We start from the raw sequence: 24,812 nt of genomic DNA on the forward strand, positions 1-24,812 counted from the left end.
TGAGCTGACTTTTCTTGCGCTTTTGGGTCAGAAGTGTACGTCTTGAAGTTCTGGCATGGAAACCTTCTGCATTTAGTATGCGCCACATTGTGCTCACTGAAAACTCAGTGCCTGTTGCAGGTCTTTTGCAGTCACTCAAGGGTTTCTGTTTTACATGTTTGTGCTGTTGTGAGGGATTCTATTCAGGGGGTTGACTAATTTTGAAACTGGAGAAATCATTATAAGTTGCATTTTCAGTTGAATTTGGGGAAACCACATGAAGCATTCGTTGTGTTGAATATTTCAATTGCTTTGGTTTGATTTGTTGACTGCGAACAGCTAAAAGTCTGTAAATTTTGACAATAAATCTGATTTGCAATGGGGGTTCAATCAATTTGATTGCAACTGTATAACTCTTAATGAATAGAATGCATATGACTATACATTTTATGAACATATATCATCTTGTTGATATGACAACCACTAATATTGATCAACACACATATTAGCACATCTGAGTTTAGCTCCATTACTGCTCTTGGAGATCTACCATCTTCCTTCTTCAGTTCTATCACCCTCTAGCATTTTTGCTCTAACCATGCTTTGAGAGATCCACCAACCTACTGTAAAGTGTTTAGCTCCTACCATTCTTTTGGAGACCTACTATACCACAATGCAAAATTTAGTATCTACCATGCTTCAGGATTTAGCACTTGTCATGCTCATGAAGCCCTTCCACTATGCAGAGTTTAGCACCTACCATACTCATGGAGATCTGCCAACCTACAATGATTAACTCCACATCTCTTCCTGGATATCCAGCACAGTGTATTGTTTGACCAGTGTATTGTTTCCTCTTCCTAAAGCTCCAAACCTGCCCCATGAGATCTGCTACTTCATGGTGTTTAACTTCTGCTATGGTTATGGAAATCTACCACCCAGTGATGTTGAGCTCTGGCCTTACTCATAGAGATTTTTCCCCATGCAGATTCATCTCCAACCCAGTTCCAGGTGATCTATCGCCATGTTGTGTTTAGCTTCAACCCTGGTCCTAGAGATTTACCATCATGCAATGGTCAGTTCCAATCCTGATCACTCTGCCAAAATTATCTCCAGCTCAGATCATGCATATCTACCACCTACATGTTTTTGATCCAACATTGCATTTAGAGATATAAAATTATGGAGCTTCTAGGAGATCCTGGAGCTCTACTAATTAGCAATGTTTAGATGTACTGTTCCTGGAGGTCTAATACCATGCACAGTTTAAGTCTCTTAGTCAGTGCTCTTGGACGTTGAATATTTTGCAGAGATTAGATCCTGTCATGCTTCTGGAGATTGACTACAGTGCAGCTCCCAAATGCTTAGATGTTTTGACATTTATCTGCATGCAGTGCAGATGTTCTTTGAAGGATTAATAGGTCAAGATTTCTAAAGAGATCTTACTCTGAACCTTTTCTGAAAGGAAATGCCCAGTTGTTAGATTCTACATAGATTATTTTAGATTTCTCTCAGAAGGATACACCAAAGATCCTTTTCATGGGCCAGATTTAACCCTTATAGCTCTAAACTTTGCAGTATAGTAGAAGTACATGTACATGCTTATCTAGAACAGAGGGTAGGTATGAACAAATGTAGAAAGACTCACCCCCATGACCTGCTTGATGAGTCTCGCAACCTGACTGGTGGTGTTGAAGACGTTTCTCCAGTCAAATGCCGGCATCCCTGCAGGCCGGTCCTTTTCATCACCGTTGAACAGAAAATTAGCAATAAGTGCTGAAGACAATCCGTTTCCATTCAGCTGCTGATCAAGAACTGCCAAAATGAGTGGGTTCTGCAGAAAAGCCTTTAAGAAAACACAAAATATGCAAAGTGCTATTTAAGATATTCACCATATTGTGTTTAGATTACCCTGCAGGGCTTTTGCTCCAAAATTGTTCATGGAGATCTACAACCCAAAAGTAATTAGCTCCTACCACCAAGCAATATGTAGAATTTACCCTCAACCCTGCCCATGAGGATCTATCACCCTGTATAATTTAGCTCTCTATCCTTATGCAGATTTTGGCTCCTATAGTACCATTCTCATGGAGATCTACCAACATGCAATGGATAGCTCCAAACCTCTCCTAAAAAATTAATTTTCATTCATTCATATTTTAGCTCCAACCCTGCTCCAGGAGACCTGCCACACCATGGGTTTTAACAAAAAAAAAAAAATACTCCCAGTGGTCTAGAGCTCCAAACATGCTCCTAGAGATCTACCCCTCTCCAGTTCCAGCTCATACAGATCTACCACCATCAGAGTTAGTAGCTCAAACCATACTCATGGAGAACAGACACACTGCCACGTTTAGCTTTCCAAAAGCTCGGCCATCATTTGTACAATTTGGTTCTGTTCAGCCACTCATCAAGAGCTGCTGATCAGCAGACCCTTTAAGGGGAAAAGATAGTGCAACAAAAGTAGCCTATGAGAGTAAGTAATATGAAGCAATTTAAAAAAAAAAAAAATTGTTCCAAATGACAAGAAGAAATATATGGTTACTATGAAAAAGTAGAGTCCTTCTCTTACTCACTAATCTAGCACCATTTGAGTGCTTTTATAATCTGTCTCTTACTTTCTTACATCCTTTCTCTCGCTTTGCCCTGCCTTTCTCTCCGCTCCATTATCAATTAGCCACATTAAGCTAGATGGCAGTGTTTCTCTTCAGCACAGGAAGAAATAAACAGAAATAATGCAGGTACTCGTTGGACACATAGACATCCCTGCAGACTCTCTCTCTCTCTCTCTCTCTCTCTCTCTCTCTCTCTCTCTCTCTCTCTCTCTCATTCTTTTTTGTACATTCTGTTTGCAGTTTTCTCTTTTATCAGTCCCTTTTATATTTGCTGCAAGGATACAGCTGGATTCCAAGCATTTCTCCCCTCACAAACACACAGATTTACTCATCCATATACACACTCACATACCTGAGAGCTCAGGTTTATAACATTACCGTTCCAGCTGCCCATGTATGACTTAATGAAAAGATGTGCTAATTTAAATGCAAATCCTTCTGCAGTTTCAAGTGTGTGTATGAGCAAGCTTGCGTTTGAGCGTATGTGTCTGAATAAGTATAGCCATGTAGAACAATGGCCCCCTTACCTAAGTACTTTTCCTACACACAGGCATCGCAGAAACATAGAGGATTAGAATCACACAGGTGTTAAGAGGACACTCATTGTGTATTAACTGACAAACAGTGAAGCCAGCTTGGTTTGATTTGTGAAAACATGGAGGCATGCGTATGTGTCCAGTGAGTACCTACATAGAAATAATTCATATTTATGCTATTTATTTCTTATGTAATATCATGTTGACATTCAGGTGCTAACAAGCAGAGCCATAAACACCTTAGTGAAAGCCCATAGCAACAAATACCATAGTCATTTCCTATACCTCTAAGTCAGAGTTTTTTTTTTTTTATTAATCATTCTGTGTCATAGAAAAGACCATTAAATTGTACCAAGAAATCATTATACAACAATGTTTAGTGCAAGTTACTATTTAAAAAGACTTGAACGGATTATAGTTGCTACAGTATTCTTAACAATATTCTTTATGTTATGTAATGTTACATTACTCTGTGTTATACTAGGTTGCACATGTTACGTTATGCTGTGCTGTGTTATGTTACACCAGGTCACATTATACTATGTTATATTATGTTACATTACATTACACTATACATTACGTTAGTCTATTACATACATTAATGATAGGATGTATATAACATACAGTATACTATAGATAACGTATACAATATATGGCCAAAAGTTTGTGTATACCCGACTAGCACATTTGCATGTGCTTTTTGAACATTTTTGCTGTTATAATATCCTCCACTATTCTGGGAAGATTTTACACTAGATTTTGGAAGGTGGCTGTGAGGATTTCCCCATTCATCCACAAGAGCATTAGTGAGGTCAGTCACTGATGACAGGCGAGGAGGCCTGGTGTGCAGTCGTCATTCCAGTTGATCCCAAAGGTGTTCACTGGGGTTGAGGTCAGGCCTCTGTGCAAGCCAGTCTAATTCTTTTACACCAACCTTGCCAAACCATGTCTTTATGAAGCTTGTTGTGTGCACAGGGGCATTGTCCTGCTGGAACATGTTTAGGCCCTATAGTGAATGGAAATTGTACAGTGCATCCGGAAAGTATTCACAGCGCTTCACTTTTTCTATATTTTCTTATGTTACAGCCTTATTCCAAAATGGATTAAATTCATTATTTTCCTCAAAATTCCACAAACGATACCCCATAATGACAACATGAAAGAAGTTTGTTTGAAATCTCTGTAAATTTATTAAAAAGAAAAAAGAAAAAAAGCACATGTACGTAAGTATTCACAACCTTTGCCATGACACTCAAAATTGCCATGACACTCAAAAGAGGTGCATCCTGTTTCCACTGATCATCCTTGAGATGTTTCCACAGCTTGATTGGAGTCCACCTCTGGTAAATTCAGTTGATTGGACATGATTTAGAAAGGCACACACCTGTCCCACAGTTATCAATGCACGTCAGAGCACGAACCAAGTCATGAAGTCCAAGGAATTGTCTGGAGACCTCTGAGACAGGATTGTATCCAGGCACAGATCTGGGGAAGGGTACAGAAACACTTCTGCAGCATTGAAGGTCTCAATGAGCACAGCGGCCTCCATCATCCGTAAATGGAAGAAGTTTGGATCCACCAGGACTCTTCCTAGAGCCGGCCGCACGGCCAAACTGAGCGATCGGGGAGAAGAGCCTTAGTCAGGGAGGTGACCAAAAACCCGATGGTCACTCTGACAGAGCTCCAGCCTGTCTCTGTGGAGAGAGGAGAACCTTCCAGAAAAACAACCATCTCTGCAGCACTCCACCAATCAGGCCTGTATGGTAGAGAGGCCAGACGGAAGCCAGTCTTCAGTGAAAGGCACATGACAGCTCGCCTGGAGTTTGCCAAACAGCACCTGAAGGACTCTCAGACCATGAGAAACAAAATTCTCTGGTCTGATGGCCTGAATGGCAAGCGTCATGTCTGGAGGAAACCAGGCACCAGTCATCACCTAGCCAATACCATCCCTACAGTGAAGCATGGTGGTGGCAGCATCATGCTGTGGGGATGTTTTTCAGTAGCAGGAACTGGGAGACTAGTCAGGATTGAGGGAAAGATGAATGCAGCAATGTACAGAGACATCCTTGATGAAAACCTGCTCCAGAGCGCTCTGGACCTCAGACTGGGGTGAAGGTTCATCTTCCAACAGGACAACGACCCTAAGCACACAGCCAAGATAACAAAGCAGTGGCTACAGAACAACTCTGTGAATGTCCTGGAGTGGCCCAGCGAGAGCCCAGACTTGAACCCGATTGAACATCTCTGGAGAGATCTGAAAATGGCTGTGCACCGACGCTCCCCATCCAACCTGATGGAGCTTTAGAGGTCCTGCAAAGAAGAATGGGAGAAACTGCCTAAAAATAGGTGTGCCAAGCTTGTAGCATCATTCTCAAAAAGACTTGAGGCTGTAATTGGTGCCAAAGGTGCTTCAATAAAGTATTGAGCAATGGCTGTGAATACTTATGTACAAGTGCTTTTTTTTGTTTTTTATTTTTAATAAATTTGCAAAGATTTCAAACAAACTTCTTTCATGTTGTCATTATGGGGTACTGTTTGTAGAATTTTGAGGAAAATAATGAATTTAATCCATTTTGGAATAAGGCTGTAACTTAACAAAATGTGGGAAAAGTGAAGCGCTGTGAATACTTTCCGCATGCACTCTACAGTGAGGGGAAAAAGTATGTGATCCCCTGCTGATTTTGTACGTTTGCCCACTGATAAAGAAATGATCAGTCTATAATTTTAATGGTAGATTTATTTGAAGAGTGAGAGACCCCCTCTCAATCAGAAAGATTTCTGGCTCCCAGGTGTCTTTTATACAGGTAACGAGCTGAGATTAGGAGCACACTCTTAAAGGGAGTGCTCCTAATCTCAGCTTGTTACCTGTATAAAAGACACCTGTCCACAGAAGCAATCAATGAATCAGATTCGAAACTCTCAACCATGACCAAGACCAAAGAGCTTTCCAAGGATGTCAGGGACAAGATTGTAGACCTACACTAGTCTGGAATGGGCTACAAGACCATTGCCAAGTAGCTTGGTGAGAAGGTGACAACAGTTGGTGCAATTATTCGCAAATGGAAGAAACACAAAAGAACTGTCAATCTCCCTCGGCCTGGGGCTCCATGCAAGATCTCACCTCGTGGAGTTGCAATGATCATGAGAACAGTGAGGAATCAGCCCAGAACTACACGGGAGGATCTTGTCAATGATCTCAAGGCAGCTGGGACCATAGTCACCAAGAAAACAATTGATAACACATTACGCCGTGAAGGACTGAAATCCTGCAGCACCCGCAAGGTCCCCCTGTTCAAGAAAGCACATATATATGCCCGTCTGAAGTTTGCCAATGAACATCTGAATGATTCAGAGGACAACTGGGTGAAAGTGTTGTGGTCAGATGAGACCAAAATGGAGCTCTTTGGCATCAACTCAACTCGCCGTGTTTGGAGGAGGAGGAATGCTGCCTATGACTCCAAGAACACCATCCCCACCGTCAAACATAGAGGTGGAAACATTATGCTTTGGGGGTGTTTTTCTGCTAAGGGGACAGGACAACTTCACTGCATCAAAGGGACGATGGACGGGGCCATGTACCGTCAAATCTTGGGTGAGAACCTCCTTCCCTCAGCCAGGGCATTGAAAATGGGTCGTGGATGGGTATTCCAGCATGACAGTGACCCAAAACACACGGCCAAGGCAACAAAGAAGTGGCTCAAGAAGAAGCACATTAAGGTCCTGGAGTGGCCTAGCCAGTCTCCAGACCTTAATCCCATAGAAAATCTGTGGAGGGAGCTGAAGGTTCGAGTTGCCAAATATCAGCCTCGAAACCTTAATGATTTGGAGAAGATCTGCAAAGAGGAGTGGGACAAAATCCCTCCTGAGATGTGCGCAAACCTGGTGGCCAACTACAAGAAACGTCTGACCTCTGTGATTGCCAACAAGGGTTTTGCCACCAAGTACTAAGTCATGTTTTGCAGAGGGGTCAAATACATATTTCTCTCATTAAAATGCAAATCCATTTATAACATTTTTGACATGCGTTTTTCTGGATTTTTTTTGTTGTTATTCTGTCTCTCACTGTTCAAATAAATCTACCATTAAAATTATAGAATGATCATTTCTTTGTCAGTGGGCAAACGTAAAAAATCAGCAGGGATAAAATACTTTTTTCCCTCACTGTAGTTGTACAGCATACAAAGAAATTCTATACTCTATTCTATATTCTATTGTGCTCTTCAGACTTTGTGGTGATAGTTTGGGGAGTAACAACATATTGGTGTGATGGTCAGTTGTGTACAGACTTTTGGCCATATAGTGTTCATACCAGTTGAATTTTTATTCATTGTTTTTGATGTAATAAACCATGCATATCTACAATTCTAGATAAAAAGTAATGACTATTTTATTTACCAACAGCACTATTCATTTTTAATTTATGGGTCTATGTATTTAAAAGATACAACAATATTAAATAGTTTGGATATTAGATCTTTTATCATGTACAATTTTTGAGCTTCAAGCTACTCAACAGTGAAGGTGAAAGTCCTTTATCGGCTGTGCAATTACAGTATATACACACATTTGGCATGGCTTGATCTAAGGTCAACATTTTCTAGAAAATGTTCTTACATTTTAACTCCATCACTATATTAAGGTGATATGTTCCATTTAAAAGCTTCTAATAGGTGGTATTTTCTTTTCAAGAGTATTTCCTAGAAACTTTGGGCTTTGGGTCCTGGGTTCCTGGCTTTAAAGAATTGAGCTTAAATGCTTAATGCTAATCTCTTTTCATCCATTCATCCATTAAATTATTCATTATTCTTCTGTAACAGTAGAGAGGGGAAATATGCTTCTCTGAAATATCAAACACGGTTTCAATTGTGCAGGCTGAGCTACCTGTAGAAGGGACCCAAATAATTAAGGCACCATTGAGAAAGAGGGTGTGGAAGAAAGCTATTAACACTGAGCAAAATCTCGAAAGGCAAGAGAGAGAGAGGGGGAGTGTGTGAGAGGGAAGAATAATTAGAAGAAGAATTAAGACCGAGGGAATAGTCTTGCATGTGTCTCTAAAGGTTATGCTAAGGGTAATGAGTACTCTGGCAACAAGCACCACTGACTCACCATCTCCTCACTCAGGTGGAAGGATGGCAGTTTACATTCTCATCGCCATCCCATAATAATGCTGTAACTATGATATTAGTACTACAATGTATACACAGTCATGTGACTGACCAGGATTATTTTATATTATATATATATATATATATATATATATATATATATATATATATATATATATATATATATATATATATATATATATATACACTAGTCAAAAATACAAAATAGATGCAATGCTGTCAGACCTCGAAAATGCAAAGAAAATAAGTTCATATTCATTTTCAAACAACACAATATTAATGTTTTAACTTAAGAACAGTTCAGAACTCTATATTTGTTGAAATAACCCTGATTTTCAATTACATGCCAAAGACGCTTTCATGCGTCTTGGCATGCTCTCCACCAGTCTTTCACATTGATGCTGGGTGACTTTATGCCTAAGAATTCAAGCAGCTCGGCTTGTGACCACCCGTCTTCCTCTTGACCACATTCCAGAGGTTTTCAATGAGTTTCAGGTCTGGTTATTGGGCTGGTCATGACAGGGTCTTGATCTGGTGGTCCTCCATCCACACTTTGATTGACCTGGCAGTGAGGCATGGAGCATTGTCCCGCTGGCAAAAACAATCCTCTGAGTTAGGGAACATTGTCAGATGCAGCAAGCAAGTTTTCTCCCAGGACAACCTTGTACGTGGCTTGATTCATGCGTCTTTCACAAAGACAATTCTGACCGTTTCCAGCCTTGCTGAAGCACCCCCAGATCATCACCAATTCTCCACCAAATTTCACAGTGGGTGTGAGACACTGTGCCTTGTAGGCCTCTCCAAGTCTCCGTCTAACCATTAGACGACCAGGTGTTGGGAAAAGCTGAAAATTGGACTCTTCAGAGAAAATGACCTTACTCCAGTCCTCTACGGTCCAGTCCTTATGGTCTTTTGCAAACCTCAGCCTGCCTCCTCTTTGTTTCTCATTGATGAAGGGCTTTTTCCTAGCTTTGCACGATTTCAGCCCTGCCCCTAGGATGCATTTGCATTATAACTATGTCAGCCCATCAAACTCCTTTAAAAAAATTGCACTAAAGTTTTATTTACTTCTGCATTTGAATGCATTTAAATAATATGAAGTCTACAATAATAAAATTATGTTATGTTATGTTATTATTGTGCGATGTCTGAGAACAAACCTAATCTCTTGTGGATTTTGAAGCCCAATAACCTTTTAGGTGACAAAGTAGAACATGTCATTTTTAACATTTCGATGTGGATTTTTATTTTTTTGCCTTCAAAGATGTAAATATTAGAAAACATTTGAAAAGTATTTGAACAATGTATGCACTGTATTTAACTACTGTATAAGAATACAGTATATTATTAGTATATTAGACAATAATATGATGTAATTTTATCAGTAACTAAGTTTTATGCTGATTATACCTAGTTATAAATATATAACAAGACCTGCCTTTTGCTCAGAGCTTCTATAATAATATTCCGAAAGGTGTCAAATGTATAAAATAAAATTATGTATTATTTATTTTCTCTCAAAATCATCTCAGTCTGAACAGGCAACAGTTAGTTGAGACTTCACAGTTCACGTATGCATTTAAAAATCCAGTCCAGGTGTAAATAGCATGACAAACATTTCACGCCGTTTACATTTGCACTAATACAGTAAAGAGTTGTTCCAGTTAATGGACTGATTTATTATATAAACCCATTCAAAAGCTTTGGCGAACTCATCAGCACAAATATGCTAATAATATAATCCAGTCTAATATGATAATTAATTGTTACCTTACTATATGGCGGTGAATACATTAGCACCAATCTGTTAGCAAATGAAGCATATGGATATAATACACATTACAGCAGGTGCTACTGTAATACAGCATGGATATATATATAATTAATGTAAGAGCTAAATAAATAAAGAGCAGTAAAGTGTGTGTGGTGAGTGTCTCTCACCCGGAGTGTGTTGATTTGCGTGCTGGTCTGGAAGAAGTTCCAGATCTTGTCCTCGTTTTCAAGCCAAGTGTCAGCCAGTTCGCCGACTTTAGCCAGAGTGTTGAAAGTGTTGTTGGCCTGGACACACACATAAAGGACATGACCACAGTGACTAACCGAATGATCACACAAAGTCAAAATTGTCTCATGTATTATTCATGCAGAAACATTTTTACCAGCCTTTATGATGGTTAATCCTTGTTGAACTAAGCTTTTATAAAAGTTTATGCAGGTTTATTTCAGCTGTCATGAGATCACACTTATAATGAAGTACGAACATACGTATATCACGTCATAATACATTCAGAAGGTTTTGCACACACCGTTGTAGTGTTCTATGAAAATACTTTACACTTTATAGCTATCTTATGCATCATGGAATATTAACATGATGTAAAGTGTTCATGATACATGAAAACACCAAAATGAAAGAAACTTTTCACCTTTATATCTTGATTTTTTTTCCTCTCAGTAAATTAATTATTATATCAGAGACATCAGGAAATCGTAATACAAACATTTTTATCATGTCTTGTCAAAAATTTAACTAAGAACCTGTCAGTGTGTCTTCAGGCAGGATTTAGGTGGTAATGGCGATGTAAAGCATTATAAACACTTTTAATGCACTATAGCAATGTTGTGTGTGTGTGTGTGTGTGTGTATATATATATATATATATATATATATATATATATATATATATATATATATATATATATATATATATATAATTTTTAATGTCACAAATAATTATAATTTTTTATAATATTTTATGAATGCATTATAACAGGTCATTATATTATAAACTGGATATGGTCTTTATAGAAACAGTATATAGAGCTTATTTAGGTAGCATGTAAAAACAACAACACCAACAACAATAATAATAATAGTAATAATAATAATAATCATAAATAAATAACTAACTAAATAAATAAATAAATAAATAAATAATAACAAAATAATATACTACTACTACTACTACTACTACTACTACTAATAATAATAATAATAATAATAATAATAATAATAATAATAATAATAATTATTATTATTATTATTATTATTATTATTATTATTATTATTATTATCCAAAACATCATCATTATCACCATGGGATTCAGTGTGTGTTAGAGGGTCAAGCAATTCTTTGTGATTTATACCACATGGCAAGTCTTAAAGCCAGTTCACACCAGTAAAGCTTGTGAATTGTTTTGTTTTTTTTGTCACACATCTCATGAAACATGTGCTCACATTTTAGCTTGTGTTTAAAGACACACCATACAATCTCTGTGAGGCTCACATGTACATGACTTACAGGTGTAGACGAAACTAAAGCCCATTTGTTTTTGTTTTCTTCACCCTATTCCCATCTGTGTACACAACAAACTCCTGCTCATGAGACACGGCAGCTGAACCCCCTTTGGATAATGTGTTAAAATATTGTTTACAGTAAGTATAAAAAATGATTTGAGTCAAAAGTAAAAAAAAGTTGCTAATGATATGTAGTATGCTGCTGAATTAATCAGAAGTAAAATATCACATACCAATATTTATGTTAGCTAGAATTTGACTTGCTACTGAGATAGTTCATGTTAGCTAATAGAATTGATGCCAGTCAATTAGCAAAAGAGAACATTAGCAAATAAAACAAGCTAGCTTAGTAACATATAACTGTCTAACATTAGCAAAATGGTTGAATCAGATGTAGTTCATGCCTTATAGAGAGACAAAGGAGCACTAACTACATGCAGACAATAAAAAGGCTGATTCTTGGTGGTTTTTCTACACTGATGGGCTGAAATAACTGGATGTTAAACAGATATGAGTGGGAAAACTGAGGTCTTTCAGCTCATACACAACCATACAATCATTTGCTAGATAAGAGAAGAGAGATACTTTAAATAATTGAAATAAAAATGTAAGAAATAAATAAGTACACTTTCATTTTTCTTGCAAATGTAATTAGGTAAGTTAATTATTTGTTATTATTTGATCTTCTGGAAAACATGTAAATATCTTATGTAGCTTCTGAAGGGCAATACTGAATGGAGAAAAAAAAAAAAAAGATCTTAAACAAAATAATAACAATTTACACCCATCATCCTGTTCAAAAGTTTACACCACCCTGGCTCTTGTATCGTGTATCGTGTTGCCTTCTTGAGCATCAGTGTATTTTTGCACCTTTTGTAATAGTCGTGTACGAGTCCCTCAGTGTGATAAGATGGATCTCAACATCATATAGCCGCTGTTGGAAAGGGGCCAAATATGCAGAAAATGCTTGAAAAGTAAAGAAGTGCAGGACCTGGAGGATTTTTCTGAAGAACAGTGGGTGGTTTAACTGCTCAGGACAAACAAGGGACTCATGAACAACTATCACAAAACATAAACACAGTTGTTGAACATCCAGGTAACGACACACAGTATTAATAATCAAGCGTGTGTAAACTTTTGAACTGGTTCATTTGTGTAAATTCAGTTATTATTGTGTCTTGCGGACTATATGTAAACATCTGTTCTGTGAAGTAGTTTATTCAGAGTAGTGCTAAATAAAAAACAAAATGGAACTTTTATGATCACTCTTTTTTTATTATTATTAACATGTTGCAGATTTTGCAAGGGGTATGTAAACAAGTATTCAATTCCAATAATACTCAAGTAAAGTACAAATACACCACAATAATAATTATTTATAGTAACCAAGTACAATTACTCAAGTATTTTCCACTGTTACTGACAGAAGAGATCAACGCCATGTCTCCCAGCCAAACAAACAGCCATTTTGAGTATTTTGGACTCCATCGTGACCTCCTGATGATAGGGTGAATGCACTTCAGGTCACGTCACGTTTTAAATCAGCTAATTAATCCTAAACCTACATCCACTGTCCCCAAACACCTGTTCTGTGGATTTCATTTTAATAATAAAAGCTCAGCATGCTGTAACACCATCAGAATCATAATGCCGTGAATTGGGCAGAATTCCTGCTGTATTACTGCACTGCATCGGAAGCTTTATATGTGGACTCAGTCAAACAGTATGAGTGTGTTTGCTGCATAAATATGCATTTATACACATTCAAACACACACACACACACACACACACACACACACACACACACTGACACAGATTAAGTGAGAAGACTGAGATGCACTGTAAATCAGTGAGATAATGAGGATAAGACACACTTTCACCTAGTCACGCGGGCGTGTGTGTGTGTGTGTGTGTGTGTGTGTGTGTGTGTGTGTGTGTGTGTGTGTGTGTGTGTGTGTTCTGCACCTAATTTGAAGCCATAACCAAATGCTGTTCCTTTACTCACTTCATCCCCTGGGGAGCACTATCAACCAAGCTCAGTGTGGTAAAATGTGTGGCAAAACACACACACACACACACACACACACACACACACACGCTGCTTGGTAGATAAATAGTCTCATCCTCATTATGCCACTGACTTACATCTAACTCTTTTTATTGTGTGTGTGTGTGTGTGTGTGTGTGTGTGCGTGTGTGTGTGTGTGTGTGTGTGTGTGTGTGTGTGTACATGTGTGTCTGTGTGATTTAGAGAGTTTTATGAAAAATAACATACAGTGCATTCACCTTGAAAACCCATTAAGTGTGTGCGTGTGTGTGTGTGTGTGTGTGTGTCCTTGTGTGTGTCTATTGTACCTGTGCCATAATCTGCCGCGTAAAGGGCGTGTCCGGAGTGTAGAGGACTCGTCCCTGAAGAAGTGGGCGGAGACTAGTCCAGAAAAGACGGAGGGCGGGTGTGTTTTTCAAAGTGTCAATCAGATTCTGACAGAATTCACCTTCAGAGAATGGGAGGGAGAGAGAGAGGGGGGGGGGGGGGGGTGCATTTGCAGAGTTTGTCACATTTCATCATCAAACACATGAGCATCTGTTTTTGTTGCTTTACAAACCCAGCAGTAACAGCAGTATGAAACTGAAGACAGTCAAAATGTTTGACTAAGAATAACTACCCATGACAGGAGGCTTAATTTGCTATCCGGGCAGCATAAGCATGCAGAAACAGCTTGTAAGTAATGAATATGTGATGAATATTTGTTCTAAAATATGTTTGTCTGATAACACAGGTGTAAGGATTATTGAAATTCAGGTACCTGTGAAAATCTGGATCTTGCCAGTCACTACCAAAAAACCCCACCTCTACAAGATTGAATAATCTTGTATATTGAATAATCATGCACTAATTAATACTTCAATATGAACTAATCATGAGTTCAGGCATGTACTGATCAGGAACTAATGAAGAACTAACCTTAAGTACGACGTGAGTCTTCTGAATTCATGCATGAATAACGATCATCTTAAGTACACATTAGTATGTTTGTTAGTTAAATTATCAATCAACACATAGCGGTAAACTAAATCAAACATGCTCTATAAGAAAGAATAAGAATTAAATGTGCATGATTTCAAATTGTTTGTATAATTTGCCGCATGCATCTGTAAATAAAAAGCATCATTGGATGGCGCTGGATTACTTTCATAATTTACACTGATCCTCCTTATCATAGAACATAGAAATACGACACATTAATAATAAACCGTTTTTACACATACTACAGTACTACAGTGGGATTTGAAAAGAAATAGATGGAGAATTATAATGAATTATAATTAATATAATACCTCTATACGTGCACATTATTACATCTGACTAAACTCGGCAGCAAACATGTAATAGAGAGCTTTATATTGTCAAGACATTATACATAACAAATAGTTTATATTGACGTTAGGGCTGTGTTTGGTGGCTGTAACCTTATATTCACACCAGCACATGACAAAACACCTCAAAACACCTAAAGTACCCTTTAATTTTCCATGTATATGTGTGACGCAGAACCGCAATTTCAGTGACAGCAGCGAGTTTCAATGTGACAGCGCAACAAGCGGCATTTGAATTTTTCTGAAATTTCCATAGTTCTATGCAAATGAGCTATGACACAGTAAAGTGACAAATCCAGAGAACTGGATCAAATTCCTTGGAAGAACTCTATGGCGCATTGTTCGATGTTTCCTCGGTTCCCCACTCACAAGCTGTTAGTATAGAAACGATAATACATAACAATAAGCGCATTAATATACACTTATTATATGAAATACAGCCAGCACGACTGTCAGAGTTTCTGTTACAGAAAATGAAACACTTCCTGACCAATCAGAATCCAGAATTCAGTAGCGTCGTGGTACTTTGTAAATAAACCGAGTTGAACCCATGTTTGAGCTGAGAGTGATTGCTATGGACTCCTCACAACACACAAGAGCCAAACACATCATCCTCAGGTGTTGGTGGATCGGGGAGCGAACACAACATGTAAACTAGTTTAGATCCTTAAGGATTCAACCTCTCTAGAGGTATTTTTAAAGGCTCAGCCCAGTGGTGAGAGCTCTCACAGTGCAAATGCAGATATTCGCATTACTAAACCCAACACTAAAAATTGCAAGAAAAGGCAGAAGGCAAATTAGGCTGAAAACAGAAATGAGCCATGTGAGGACTGAACAGAGCTGATTCAAGTGTTACTGAAGTATTGTTTCAGTAATTTGTAAAGCGAAAGCAGTGTAAATCCTCCACAGAATGAGACTGACGAGCGAGGGTTGGCATTTTTGAGAAAATGTTATTAATAGAATTCATGGCACAGCTGATAATTAGCTTTATTCGGACGGTATTCCACTAGAGATCTATGCACAATATGTAGACAGAATAAAACATGCTCTGAGAATCAAAGTGAATAAAGGTGTCACGAATCAGGCCTCTTTGGTCACCCATGTACTGATGCTTTTCCCGGACTCCATTTCCCATAACCCCACACCCGGAACTGATCTCATCACCATGGACTATTTAATATTCACTCACACTCTCCATCCTTGCGAAGTCTTGTTTTGTCTTGCAGACATGTCTGCGCGTTTCTTTTGCTGTTTACATGTTTTTCAACCTTCGCGGCCTTCACTGACCGTGTGCTTGTATAACGAGTACGCCGCTGTTCTGCCTATTACACCGAGTTCGCCTGTGATTGATCTGTGCCTGCCTCTACGTCTGTTTATATCGCTTCAATTAATAAAGCTGCACATAGATCCTCACTCCGTTGACCCTTCATTACAAGGAGAAGAGCAACAGATTTCTTGTGCAGTTGGGAGAAAATTAAAGCTTAGCCTTAAAGACCCTGTGAGGTCAACTGCGAATATTTTTGTAAGGCTTTAGATCCTGAAGAAGTGAGGCATTAAAGGCCTATCAGGCATAAATATATAAGAATTGTGTATTCTTGTTAGGTTTTGGAGATTCCACCAACAAGGAATTTTTTATTTCTTAATTCTCATTTCTTACATCTTAAGCATGAACTGAATTATAAGTGTTCAACCATTACAAGTCTAGCCCCTGGCAGTTTAATCATTGTTTTGGGTCCTTATATTGTTCGTTTATTATATTCATTAGCTCATATATCAAAGGTAGCAACTCTGGGTGACAGTGGGCTAGTAGCCTAATTTAAAAACCCTGACCAGGAAGTTATTAAAGATGAATGAATGAACACTGTTAAAGTTAATGAACATAGTCTCAACCAGATGCACTATGAATCTTTCTGTCAAGCTAAAATGGCAACACCCAAAAGTGACAAATCTGCATTTTAGCTGTTTAGAACATATTATCTGTAGTAAGATTTCCAGTGATGCCAGATCATATTTTTTCACACTCCGCGGTCACTGTCTTATTTTAAGACAGTTGTTATATTTCAGTTGTTCTCACTGTTAAAACCAACACTTCCTGTTTCAATCTTTGAATCACTGTATGCTAAACAGTTCACTTACTTGAGTTGCCTTGGGATGAGTTTGAGCTTAGTGAGAGTGTGGCTTGTGCTGGCAATCGAAAGGCTGGCTTCGCACTGCTGGTATTGGAGCTTGAATTCCCACCACACATGAACAGAGTCAAACTGCCGAAAGGATTTGAGCGGAAGTCTAGAGAGTTCATGGCATTTAGGATGGATGTGGTCTGCAATTTAGATGCCTGTTCAGAGTGAGAGAGATGTAATATTAGTACAGTATACTGTCTGCTGAATCCATCCAAACATTGGACCATTTGTAAGGGGGAGTGGTTAGATTCATTGGTCACATTGAAGTGATGTTCTAAGAAATGCTAAGACCGCCAAGAAGAATTTACTGCCTTTTTCCTTTGCACATGGTTTGACTAAACAGATACATTACATTTATCAAAGGGAATCATGGCAGGTGGTTTCAACGAGACTAAAGAAACATGCCTTAATCACTATACCACATTCAAATTGCCTGTTTGTGTTTTCTAAGCCACCCCTCATTCAAATCATAGTCTAATAACAAAATTATACTTCTGGGCATGGAAAAGAGGACACAGGTGGCCTTATTGAAAACAGAGATCATTGCTGTTTCCAATGGAATTTTTATGCAAATCCATTAAAATGAGAGCACAGAAGCAGAACTCACCTGAATTGCCAGAGGGGCTGCATGGGAGCTTGTGCTGGCCAGCAAAGTGGCGAAATCGGCAGGGTTCATATTCAGTACTAAAGGCAACTAAAAGAAGGGGAGATTGTGTTGTTATAGTACAGTATAATAATTTTATCCATTTGTAAGATACCAATAATCAAGATCCATTAAGATCAAGATCAAGAGCCACAGCTCTGTGATTCAATCCTAAACTAAGGTTACTATTTGTGTAAGGTTTCCTTTGAGTCCTGTGGTTTCCTCCAGCCTCCCAAAAACATTCATGAATTGGCTTGGATAGCCTAAATTGGCCTTAGGAGTGAATGTGTGCACATAGAGCCCTGTGATGAAATGCATGGAGGCCCATCCAGAGTGTATTCCCACCTCTTACCCAGTGTTCCCAGGATAAAGTGGTTACCAAAGACGGATCAATGAAAATATCCATCATAGAGAATACAATCCAAGAACAAAACTGAGCAGCTGAGAGGTAATGGTCTTGCTCAGGGAGCCAACAGTTGGGTATCATGGTATTTGGACACAACCTGTACAATCAGTAACACAATCACATCATCCACCATTGTCTCACGAAGTCAAGTGAGAATGGTGATCTGGTATCATTATGCAGTTTCAGACCCTTCTTGATGTTCCAGGAGGTCTATAATTAAAGCACTGAAGCCATTCAATCTCTCTGACCTTGAGATAGAGACAAAGAGAGTGGTGAGTGTGTTGGTGGGACTGAGAGGCATCCAGAGCCTCTGGCTGTGATAAGACCTAGAAGAAGTTGTCTGCCTGAACTGGATTTTAAGCCACAAACGGCAGACTGGAGTGCATTAATCTACAGTACACTCAATATTACCCATGGAATTCACCCACCTGCACAGGCTGAGAAGCATTAGACCGTGTAATGCCTTGTATCCGTTTTGAGTGCATGTGATAGTCTGAGTGTTGTCTTGGTGCAGTTGTATGGGCAGCTTTCTGTAGCACAAGGTGAGACCATGTCATGCTCGCACACACACATGAACACTAATTGAATGGTGGCCTTTTACCCTCAATTTGCGCACACACAGCTTGGAGGGCTTTAACTATTTCTCATTTCAGGAGCTTAACTACTTGCATAAACTACTTAAACTCTCCTGGCAACAAATAATATAGTCTGCATTTTCCAGCCTGCATCTCCGAAGACATATTTACACTCTCCTTTGAATCTCTCATGGAAATGAGCTCTCTAGGCTAATAAAGAGAAATCAGGCAGCTTAGATCTGTAGATCAAGGCTCCAATCTTCTCTTCTTCAACAACGGCGGCTTCCATCCATCAGTGGCTTGTACTCCAAGCCAAATGCATCATTCAGACTGATTTAATCTCTCTGAGGTTTCTGAATGAAATGTTTTCTGTAGGGAAAGATCTTAGACAAGAAAACAGGCCAATATGTTTGGCATGATGTGTGAAATAAACCAAATAAACTGCCAACATGAAGAGCCTGTCACTTTGTCCTTGACATCTGTAATGGTTCCCTTCGGGGGTGGAATTTAGAGATGACTGAATTAGTGTTGCAGAAAAATAAACCGAAGGAGAAAATCATCCCAATGTATACGTACGAAATTGTTTATTAATTACAGTACATCTCCTGTTACTCTTCTGCTGTCTCTCCCTGCATTCATATCATATTGTCTAACTTACACAAAGAAAAAAGGCACTGCACTGAGGTCTTAAAGCATCATCATTTGTTATAAGGGTAGCACCCTCGAGAGTACGTATCTTGTACTTTAGTAAGAGGAATATAATTGTAAAAGAAATCATTAAGGCGTATAATTGGACCGTAAGGACTAGCTGTATTGCACATTTGAGGCTACACTGACATTGTGTGCACATCAAAAATGCACCTGTACAGAATCTATCATTTCTAAAAGTGTACAGGGACTGGAGGGTCATATCACTGAATACTAAATTCTGAGCCAATAAAGAAAAGCAGAAAATACTTTGCAACAGAACAAAACTCAACTCAACATAAATGGCCTTTAAAGGCCACTGAGATATCTGGACCTGACCTGGACCAAAGAGCAGAATATTAATGAAAGGACTCATTGGCTAACTAAAAGTCTTTTATATTCTCTTTAGCATGACTGGCTTGCGAAAGAAAAAAAAAAAAAAAAACATCACTGGCTGGTTTAGGTATCTGTATTGTGAATTTGTATGAACTGTCAAGGATGCTAGTCCTCTAAATCCTCTTATAGCTCTAAGCTTTGTAATGCCACTCGTAACATTCATTACATACAGTATTAGCTTTGCAGGTTCATATCCATGTTCAGGAATTCAGTAGGTTTGTAAGAAACGTTGTTAGGAGCAAAGGTATTCATGCAAATACACAAGTGCTGGGTTTAGTAGAGATTTAATATATAGACACACAGATGGTGACTTGTTGAGGTGTGGTACATCTGATGACCATCGAATCATGTGCAGTCTCATTCTAACTAGCTTCATTTATTTATTTATTTATTTTTTTTTGGGGGGGGCTTGGGGGGGTCCCTTACAGGTCCCATTACAGCCCATTGTAGGTATGTAGAGTTGAGTTACACAGTACACATTGGTATTTCATTAATGTGACAATTTAAACCAGTGAATTAGAGGTGTGATAAAAACAGCCTACATCCCACACACATCTTATATGACCTTGATTTAATTGAAAGATTTTATTAAGTTGTGCGCATGATAAACTCTACATGCACAATATTTAAAAAAATAATAAAATGCAAAATAACTGGATGTGTCAGATCATGTGCGATTTTATAAGCTGCCAAATAAAGAGGGGGGAAGGCATGTTGTTAAATTAAACCAAATTTGCATTGGTTAATGTGATGATTACAACTAGACTATTCATGGAGAAATATATTGACAATACACTATACTGTTTATTTGGTGCATTCATACAGTGCCCTCCACTAATATTGGCACCCTTGGTAAATATAAGCAAAGAAGGCTGTGAAAAATTGTCTTAACTGTTTAACCCTTTAATCTTTTGTTTTAAATAAAAATCACAACAATTTAGATATCAAACAATTACAAACACAATACAGGTTTATCCAAAAAATATATTTGTTAAATATAGGTGTGCAACAATTATTGACACCCTTTTAGTCAATATTTTGTGCTACATCCCTTTGCCAAGATAACAGCTCTGAGTCATCTCCTATAATGCCTGATGAGGTTGGAGAATACATGGCAAGGGATCTGAGATCATTCCTCCATACAGAATCTCTCCAAATTCTTCAAATTTCGAGGTCCACACTGGTTCACACCACAGGTTTTCTATGGGGTTCAAGTCAGGGGACTGGGATGGCCATGGCAGGACCTTGATTTTGTGGTCAGTAAACCATTTTTGTGTTGATTTTGATGTATGTTTTGGATCAATGTCCTGCTGGAAGATCCAACCACGGCCCATTTTACGCTTTCTGGCAGAGGCAGTCAGGTTTTCATTTAATATCTGTTGATATTTGATAGAGTCCATGATGCCATGTATCCTAACAAAATGTCCAGGTCCTCTGGCAGAAAAACAAATCCAAAACATTAAAGAGCCAGCACCATATTTAACCATGGGCATGAGGTACTTTTCCATATGGCTATGTCTCTGTGTGCGCCAAAACCACCTCTGGTGTTTATTTCCAAAAAGTTTTATTTTTGTTTCATCTGACCATAGAACCCGATCCCATTTGAAGTTCCAGTAGTCTCTGGCAAACTGAAGATGCTTGAGTTTGTTTTTGGATGAGAATAGAGGCTTTTCTTTCTTGAAACCCTTCCAAACAACCTGTGGTGATGTAGGTGACTTCAGATACTTGGAGATTTTTTGTCCACTCAAATCATCGTCTTCACTCTTCATTGAGACAATATAGATGCACGTCCAATTCCAGGTTGATTCATAACATTTCCAGTTGACTGGAACGTCTTAATTATTGCCCTGATGGTGGAAATGGGCATTTTCAATGCTTGTGCTATTTCCTTATAGCCACTTCCCATTTTGTGAAGATGAACAACCTTTTCCCACACATCACAGCTATAGTCCTTGGTCTTACCCATTGCTATGAATGACTAAGAGGATTTGGCCTATGTGTTACCTCATATTTATACCCCCGTGAAACAGGAAGTCATGGTTGAACAATTTCCTTTTTCTAGTCATACAGGCATAATAAAAAAAATAAAATATTGATAGAAATATATTTCAAATATAATTTTCTCATATGAATTCATGCCAAAATTATTGCACATCTATTTTTAACAGATATTAAGATATTTTTTTTTTGATAAACCTGTGTTGTGTTTGCAATTGTTTGATATTCATGAGAGTATTTTTGTGAATTTTATTAACAAAAGATCAAAAGATTAAACAATAAAGACAATTTTCACAGACTTCTTTGCTCATATTTACCAAAGGTGCCAATATTAGTGGAGGGCACTGTATATTATTGTCACATCAATGCCGGAATCGACGTCCAACTACATTGCATTGATACATTGCAGCCAAAATCATGGATGCCAAGGACCCCAACTCCTGACACACACACACACACACACACACACACACACACACACACACACACACACACACACACATTCAAGTTCACCTGATTACTGATCCAGTACACCTGGACACACACACACACTAGAAATAGCACACTTAAACAATTAGTCAGCGCGAAGTATTACCCATTGTAGACTTGCCTCTGAACATACCTAACCTTGTTGTTTATGATTGTTTATATGGTTGTGATCTTTATTTGTCCCCAGGTTTCTGAATTTAGTCTCCCCCCCCCCCCCCCCCCCCCTACACACATACCATATTTGCTAATAGCCTGAAAACTGTCTCTTTATACCCATAAAATAGACTTAAGTGTGTCTGTAACCCATCTCTGAGTACGCATAGCTTTCTCCATATAAATGTCCATGTAACTATAGCACTTAAGGAACCTGAGAACCCTCAACTATCCAGAGAACACTTGGGGAATCCAGAGCATATAAGCCTGCTTCTGAACATAGGGGTATTCATATACTTATATTTATATATAATGAAGATTGGTACTGATGTGTTTGCTCTGGACCGGAAATGTGGTTGGCACTGTTAATAATTTTCTATACCAACTTGTTGTAATCAACACAGCTTCAATGAAAAAAAAAAAAAAAAAAGGTTTATAGGAACCCAACACAAGCAGGAACAAGAGTTGGTACAAACTGAGGACATTAGACAAAATAGGACAGATGACTGGTAACTTACTCGACCAAGTCTTTGTCCAAGGAATCTGTTGCAGCACAATAAATTAGCTTTAAATTGAGAAACTCTCAATTCAACTGTTGTTCTGTTACCAGTGGGTTTTGAGTGAACTTGTGGGCATCCATTAAAAGGTCAGAGAACACTGAGTTAGTCAAGATGTCTAACTCTCTCTCTCTCTTAGTCTCTGTCTCTATCACTCACCCTCTCTGGATTGAAAAAAAAAAGTGCTTCATCTGTTCTTGCTGTCTCTTCAGTTGCTGCACATTTTCTGGCCTTTATAGGCCTTTGTAAGCTCAAATGGCCTTCTGTGCTCATCATTTATTTATATTTAGTACACACACACGCACACACACACACACACACACACACACACACACACACACACACACACACACACACATATTCATGCAGACAGAACCATGTATGAAGCACTTTCAAAGATAACCTCTGGCATAGAAGGCTTTCATCTTTGCATATCTAAAGTGCTGAAAAGAATATAGCAAACTTTCCCATCTAATCAAGCCATAATTCTACAAAGGCTTGAGAGGATTTGAAAGGTTGTCGGCTTGAAAAAAAAGAGGAATATGAAGGGAATATCTCCTGTTCCCATAAGAAGCTTTTCTCGTGCTACAAGGCAACAAATCTCGGTTTTCACATGAGGACCTTCAAAACAGGAGCCTTTTAGACATGGAAAATTTAATAATTTGGGCTAATTATAACAAAAAAAAATCATCAACGTCTTTGGAGATTTAATTTACAAAGGAGCAAAAGATGCCCCAAGATGACATAAATGGATAGCAACATTCATGTTCTATAAATGCAAGGGGAAAAATTGTGATTTTGGTCCATGGATCATTTATTCGTAAAAAGCATGACGTTCATTTTATGCTTAATTTGACCACATCTACATCTGTTATATGAGTTTAATGATGATGGATTCATTAAAAAGTACAGGTTAAAAAGAAGAGATCTGATCTGATCTTCTCCCCATAGCTGTATTTTGTACAGATTTCATATAATGTATAAGGTTTACTTACAGAAGCCATAAGCTTTCTGTTGTCCAGATTTTGCATGAGAACTGCTCTGGTCTGTTGAAGCTGTTTGGGCGTCAGGGAACACGTGATGTTCTGGAACTCCTGTCTCTGACTCGTCGAGTTAAACTCCAGGAAGCGGTCAACAGAGGAGTTACACAGAGTGGAGCGTAAGTCCGTCACACGTGAGAGAGCAGGTAACTACACAGAGACGTGATGATGTGAGAAATAACACAGAGTTCAGAGTCTGCGACATCAATATTTCCACAGGGAAAGATATGATTATTCAGCGTTAAGATGATTACAGATATTGCGATGACATCATAACTAAAATTGAGAGTCCCATAATCCATCCCACCACTCCACTCTCAACAAAATTCAGTGAATGCACGAGAGTCCTGGGGGTGAAAACATTAAAACATTCCAGTTTATTGAATATATCTATGCCCATGAACCTCCCTCCCCAGATCTGCAGCTTTAAATAAGAGAAAAGCTATTTAACAAAAAAGCAGGATTTCAACTTAGACTTAAAGATTGAGTCTATGTGTGAGTCCTGAACACTAATTGGGCTTTGTAGGAAAACGTCTACCCCTGCTGTAGTCTTCATTATTCGACGAGGTTGTCAGATTGTTGACAGTAAAGTCAATAGAGTTTAGATCACTGCTTTTAAGCCCAAATACTTGCCTTTAAGCCAGAAAAAAAGTCAGTGATTAGAATATACAGACTGAAGATCTATTTTTTTCTACTTTGTCAAATGTAATATGATGTAACATCAAAATAATAGATAATTAAAAGACACAATACTATTAATTA

At 38.3% G+C, this 24,812-nt stretch overlaps 1 protein-coding gene across 4 annotated transcripts in view; it reads right to left on the reverse strand.

Annotated features, from left to right (window-relative positions):
* Positions 1 to 24,812, reverse strand: part of LOC108260577 (phospholipid-transporting ATPase ABCA1) — a 200,801-nt gene that overhangs the window by 122,046 nt on the left and 53,943 nt on the right. For all 4 annotated transcript variants that reach the window (XM_053677629.1, XM_053677630.1, XM_053677628.1 and 1 more), the window contains exons 7-12: positions 24,006 to 24,200; positions 17,714 to 17,800; positions 17,066 to 17,261; positions 13,907 to 14,046; positions 10,198 to 10,314; positions 1,628 to 1,825 (exon numbers count right to left, since the gene is read on the reverse strand). In XM_053677629.1, coding sequence (XP_053533604.1) covers positions 1,628 to 1,825; positions 10,198 to 10,314; positions 13,907 to 14,046; positions 17,066 to 17,261; positions 17,714 to 17,800; positions 24,006 to 24,200 — 933 coding nt within the window. The remainder of the gene's footprint in view (positions 1 to 1,627; positions 1,826 to 10,197; positions 10,315 to 13,906; positions 14,047 to 17,065; positions 17,262 to 17,713; positions 17,801 to 24,005; positions 24,201 to 24,812) is intronic.

Source organism: Ictalurus punctatus, chromosome 29 (genome assembly GCF_001660625.3).
Source record: "Ictalurus punctatus breed USDA103 chromosome 29, Coco_2.0, whole genome shotgun sequence".
NCBI classification, from domain to species: domain Eukaryota; kingdom Metazoa; phylum Chordata; class Actinopteri; order Siluriformes; family Ictaluridae; genus Ictalurus; species Ictalurus punctatus.